General features: G+C 36.0%; 1 protein-coding gene across 1 annotated transcript; it reads left to right on the forward strand.

Annotated features, from left to right (window-relative positions):
* Positions 1–275: 275 nt before the first annotated feature.
* Positions 276–1,012, forward strand: LOC140842947 (secreted RxLR effector protein 161-like). Its single transcript, XM_073211153.1, has 2 exons — positions 276–728; positions 812–1,012. Exons 1-2 carry the CDS (start codon positions 276–278, stop codon positions 1,010–1,012), a joined length of 654 nt encoding a protein of 217 aa, XP_073067254.1.
* The last annotated feature ends 5,080 nt before the right edge of the window (positions 1,013–6,092 follow it).

The following is a 6,092-nucleotide window of genomic DNA, read 5'->3' on the forward strand; positions in this document are numbered from 1 at the left end:
GATTCGTTGAGAACCCCATGGATCAATGTATATACCAGAAGGTCAGTGGGAGCAAGATTTGTTTCCTTATTCTATATGTGATAGATATATTACTTGCAACCAATGATAAGGGTCTGTTATATGAGGTGAAACGATTCCTCTCTAAAAACTTTGATATGAAGGATATGGACGATGCATCTTATGTCATTGGCATTAAGATACATAGAGACTGAATTCGAGGTATTATAGGTCTGTCTCAAGAAACCTATATCAACAAAGTTTTAGAGAGATATCGGATGAAAGATTGTTCATCAAGTATAGCTCCCGTTGTGAAAGGCGATAAATTCAATTTGAGCCAATGCCCAAAGAATGATCTAGAGCGGGAACAAATGAAAAACATTCTTTATGCTTCTGCTGTCGGAAGCTTGATGTATGCTCAGGTTTGCACTAGACCTGACATTGCATTTATTGTTGGGATGTTGGGAAGATATCAGAGTAATCCAGGTTTAGACCATTGGAAAGCTGCAAAGAAAGTCATGGGGTACCTTCAAGGGACCAAAGATTATATGCTTATGTTCAGACGAACTGAGAATTTGGAAGTAATTGGCTACTCTGATTCAGACTACGCTGGCTGCATTGACTCAAGAAAATCCACTTCAGGATATATTTTCATGCTAGTTGGTGGAGCTGTACCTTGGAGAAGTGCAAAGCAGACATTGACTGCTACTTCCACTATGGAAGATGAGTTCGTATCTTGTTTTGAGTCAACCTCATATGATGTATGGTTGAAGAGTTTCATTTCAGGGCTTAGAATTATGGATTCTATATCTAGGCCAAAAATACCAAAAATGGTAGTCGAAGCAAGCACATCGACATTAAGTATTTAGCCATACGAGAACGTGTTAAAGATAAAACCATGGTTATCGAGCACATTAGCACTGAATTGATGATTGCAGATCCTTTGACTAAGGGCATTCCACCATTAAAATTTAAGGATCATACAGAAAGAATGAGACTTGGTCCTTTTATGTAATTTTGTTGTAAGAACAAATTAATGAAACTCATTAAGTTATGATATTTTTCATATTCAGTTATGTACATATTCAGTTATCATGAAAAATATCAATAAAGTTGGACCTCGAATAAACATAGGGTTTATTCATTAAGTTATTTGAGAGATAATACATTGTGATACATGGAAGATAATAATCGTTTATAGATGACCTATCACCATGATTCATGTATTTTGTTTTCTCCTAGGGTAAATAATATATATGAGCCAAGTGGGAGAATGTAAGTAAAATGGCTCATATCAGAAGGGAAGACGTACCGTGTAGGAATTGGCGACAGCCAAGAAGCCTACAATTTTTGAAGAAAAATTGCGTACGCTGACTCAACTTTAGAAACTGAGATGCGTACACGATTATTTCTTTGAAAATAATGCTCCCAGAATTTCTCGTTGATGGTATGAGATGCCTATAAATAGCAACGATTGAGGTCCCTAAGAACACACACCTCATAAGAACAATACATCATCTAAAGAGAGCGTACAGTGCTTAGAAGGCTTCAACCGAGAGAAAAAGCAAAGAAATCAAAATTTTCAATGGCCGGAGCTAACACTCGATTTAAGCTTCCGCGTATATTTTTCATGTTCATGTATACGTAGAAAACATGATTTTGAGAAAATCTCTAACAATTGTTTGATTCAATTTTACAAAAGTCGTATATTATTTAAAGTAAGCTATAGTGAGAGGCTTTGAGATCTTCTATGAAAATATACTCGTACTAACTAATTTAGCGTATCAATATGACATCAATTTTTTTTAAAAAAAATTGTAAGCTTGATGTTTCCATAATATTTGTCGTGTAACATTGATAATGTGAGCTTATTAATAAGTTTCGTATCTCTCCAACTGCTTTTGATTTTTTCTCCAACTTTTCGTTGAAGTTCAAATTATTTTAGAATTTGCATCTATCTACACTTTCATATATTAGTAAAATAGATGTGTATTTATAATATATTTTTGAATTCTAAATGATTATATCACTCCTGAATGCAACATTATTATAAAAAAATCATTATTTAAAATTTTTAATTTAAAATAATCTTTTTACTTTCTACATTCGTTTGTTTTTATATGTATTGACTGTCAAGGATACTAATAAATTTAAAATTTTCTGTAGTAATTTCAATTTGAACTTATAATGATAGATATACAATCATATATTTTTGAGGGAATTTTTTAGAGACATCTGTTAAGAAATGAAATTTCAGGAATTTTGGTGTATGACAAATTAGAAATCAACCGCGGTTGGAAATTCTCAACCGCTGATTTTCAACCGCTTATTCTTTAGATTTCAGCCGATTCATTTAATAGACTTACTTATTGCTAAACGACATTCTCTGACCGGTTGTATGCATTCAAAACCTTGAAGTCAACAATCTCACATCGATTCCAAGGAAGATGTGCATTTATCTCTCCTTCCCAGAAAGGAAGTTCAGAGACAGTTTTCATGATCTGATGATATATGCACAGTCGCCTAAAGAAGAAAACCTCAAGTAAAGAGCCTCAAATTTATGATAAGCAAAAGGAAGATTAAATGCGGACATTTATTGCTCATAAATATGAAAGCGACTTATCTGTTTCAGGAGCTCAGGTTTACGTTAACAGTACTTTCTGACCGTTAGATCTTTTAGCTATATCATCTGGGAGGAATGCAAGTTATTCACAAGCAAGCTACACAACTCTAACATCGATTGAAAAAGTTTCTCAGCTTGCCTTCATAGAGATCTTTGAGCGCTTTCACAGTCTACATTTTCCATTATCGCTCTTTTGCACGCAGCTCCACAGACACATATTTGATCATTTAAGGATCTTTTCGTGCTACCAAAACAATCTACTGTTCTATCAATAACCTGTGGTTATTTGATTAAAGTTTGGAAGTCTGGTGAACTAAGGGTTCTTAAAAATCCAGAAGTGTAAAGTGATCACTAGGAGTTCCAAAACAGGCAATGGAATAAGTCCTAATTGGATTGGGCTGTTACAAACGATTTGTAAAGTCAAAGTCTTTTAGTGGAATCCTTCCTACCAAAGGAAGAAGGGGTGACGTAGGAGTATTCAATCTCCGAACATCCATAAAAATACTGTGTCTCTTATCTTGTGCAAACTGCTATCTGTTATTCATATCCTTGTTGTTTAGATTGTCAAATCTTTAAGAAATATCTGTCAAAAGGAAGTGAACCGTCTTCCGCACACTTTAGTGGTTCACCTCTTTCGACCGTTTGAGAAAGGAGTTTTTCGAACCGCCTAAAAACGGTTGAAAATACATTTTAAATAAGAAAATGTGAAAGAGTTCATTCACCCCCCCCCCCTCTTAACTCTTTCTCGATCCTAACAATTGGTATCAGAGCAGGATCTTCTCAAACATTGATATCTCTTGAATCATATGGCATCTTTCAATAAAATCCCTATGTTCTCCAAAGAAGACTATGATGATTGGAAAATTCGCATGCAGGCACATCTAGCAGCACAGGATGACGATATGTGGTTTGTAATTACTGATGGACCAATGAAGATAATGAAAGCAAACACAGCTGTTGGTGTAACTGAAGGTGCTCCTCAAATGATAGAGAAGCACAGATCTGAATGGACCGCTGAAGATAAAAAGAAAGCAAACTTAGACAACGTTGCAAAAGATATTCTCTATAAGACTCTGGATAAGAACATGTTCGCCAAAATCAAGACCTGCACCACTGCAAAAGAAATATGGGAAAAACTCACTCAATTGTGCGAAGGAAATGATCAGACCAAAGAAAACAAACTGACAGTGGCTATTCAAAAATTCGACAATGCAAAGATGAAGCCAGGAGAAACTCTTGCAGAATTTGATGAGCGATTCAGCAGCATTATCATCGAACTCACCTCACTTGGAAAAGAGTACTCCAACAGAGAAATTGCTTTAAAGGTCATGAGAGCTCTTCCCAGAGAATGGGATGTGAAAACTATAGCCATGCGAGAATCCAAAGATCTAAACAAACTGGAACTCCATGATCTATTTGCTGATCTTAAAGCATATGAATTTGAGCTCGGGATACGAACCGAAGAAGAGCCGTCCACAACCCAACAAACAAAGGCCTTGGCAGCGGCTACAGTGACTCTTCCGGTCGAAGAGTCCACAAGTAAGAAATCGGCTGAGCAACTAAGCAATGAAGCCATGTCTCTGTTTGTTAAAAAATTTGGTAAATTTATGCGCAAAAATCAATCTCAAATGAATAAACCTTATTTTAAAAAGGACCATACTGAGGATGGTCAAGGTTGTTTTAACTGTGGAAAGAAGGGACATTTTATTGCAGAATGCAATAAGCCAAAGAAGGATGAAAAGAAACAGGAGAATAGAAGACGATTCAAAAACGACAAGAAATTCATCAAGAAAAAGAATCAGAAAGTTTTAGTTGCAGAAGAAGACAAAGGCAAATGGGCTGAAACAGAGTCAGAAAAGTCTTCTTCTGAAGAATCTTCGAGTGAAAGTGAAGACGAAAGAGTCGAATGTCTTATGGCCAAGGAAGATCAAGAAGCCACTGATGAAATGGTATTTGATTTTAATTCTGAAGAATTTACACGAGAAGATCTTGTTACAGCACTTCACGACATGGTAAATGAGTTCAAAGGACTATATATGAAATTCAATGAAGCTGATGCAGAAAAGAAAGACTTGAAAAACAAATTAACTCTCTCCAGCTGTTCGCAGCACAAAGAGGTTGAAAGTTTGAAAGTCAAGCTAAGTCTGATAGCAGCTGAGAATGATGATTTACGAAGAGTGTTCCATGCTACATTAAAAGAAAACAAACGGTTATTAAGTACCATCAACATGTGGAACAAGTCCTCTGCTTCTCTTGATAAGATACATGAAATGCAGAAACCAGCCGGAGATAGAACTGGGCTAGGTTACGGCATAAATGATTGCAATACCTCAGAAGCTTCAACTCAACCGTTGCTAGAAAAAGACAGTTTAAGATCAATTAAATTTGTCAGATCTAGCTCGGTATATGAACATGATGAGCCTAAAGTTCAAGGCATTCAAAATATAAATCTTGAGAATAATGGGAGGCGATGTGGTTTGGGTTATGTTCAGAGTGATAAATCCAAACAATATTGGCGCAAACCCAGGCCAAATCCAACCGGATACGAAGGGTCAACCAGATATCACTCAAGAATCAGACCTAACAATTACTACAATTGCCGACCAGTTCAAAAGAGGTATAGATTGAATGATGATAATCAAAGGCCCAAACAACATATACTGCATTCATCACCAGAGTATGCTTTCGATCATGATTACCCTGGAACACATCACAAAAAATCCGCAAGGATAATTCAAGTGTGGATTCCTAAGGGTCTAATTAACCCTGGACCCAAATAAAAAGGGGTACCAATCTTTCATTTTCAGGAACTAAAGAAGAAAAACATAGAAAAGTCATCATGGTTCTTAGACAGTGGATGCTCAAGACATATGACAGGAAATAAAGATCTCTTGTCAGAAGTTGTAGACCTCAAAGGACCAACAATCACCTTCGGTGACAACTCTAAAGGTAAAGCTATGGGTAAGGGTAAGATTACTCATGGCAAAATCATCATCAAAGATGTTCTTCTAGTAGAAAACTTATGTTACAATATGATCAGTATAAGTCAACTTTGTGACAATGGGTACACGGTTGAATTTCATAAAGAAAATGCATGGTTAAAACTAATGCAGGTTCTACTGTGTTGACTGGTTATCGAAGTCAAAATACCTATAGAGTAGAATGGAATGATCAAAATTTAAATGCATCTACCTGTTTCGTTGCTTTAAATGGAAATAAAAATTGGCTATGGCATAAAAGGCTAAATCATCTAAATTTCAAATCCATTGCTACCATTAGTAAGCTTAAGCTAGTAAATGTCTAGACCTTCTTCACATAGATCTTTTTGGACCAATCCCGGTGATGAGCTTAGGGGGAAAGAAATACACTCTGGTCGTTATTGATGACTATTCTAGATTTACATGGGTACTATTCCTTGGCTCCAAAGATCAAACTGCCGATCATCTAATCAAGCTGCTCAAGAGACTTCACA

This window comes from Primulina eburnea, chromosome 10, assembly GCF_022965805.1.
Source record: "Primulina eburnea isolate SZY01 chromosome 10, ASM2296580v1, whole genome shotgun sequence".
Lineage (NCBI taxonomy): Eukaryota > Viridiplantae > Streptophyta > Magnoliopsida > Lamiales > Gesneriaceae > Primulina > Primulina eburnea.

Coding starts and splice junctions, on each gene's coding strand:
- LOC140842947 (XM_073211153.1), top strand. CDS start 276: ATGAAAGATTGTTCATCAAGTATAGCTCCCGTTGTGAAAGGCGATAAA. Junction 729..811: donor CCACTATGGAAGATGAGTTC/GTATCTTGTTTT, acceptor TTCTATATCTAG/GCCAAAAATACCAAAAATGG.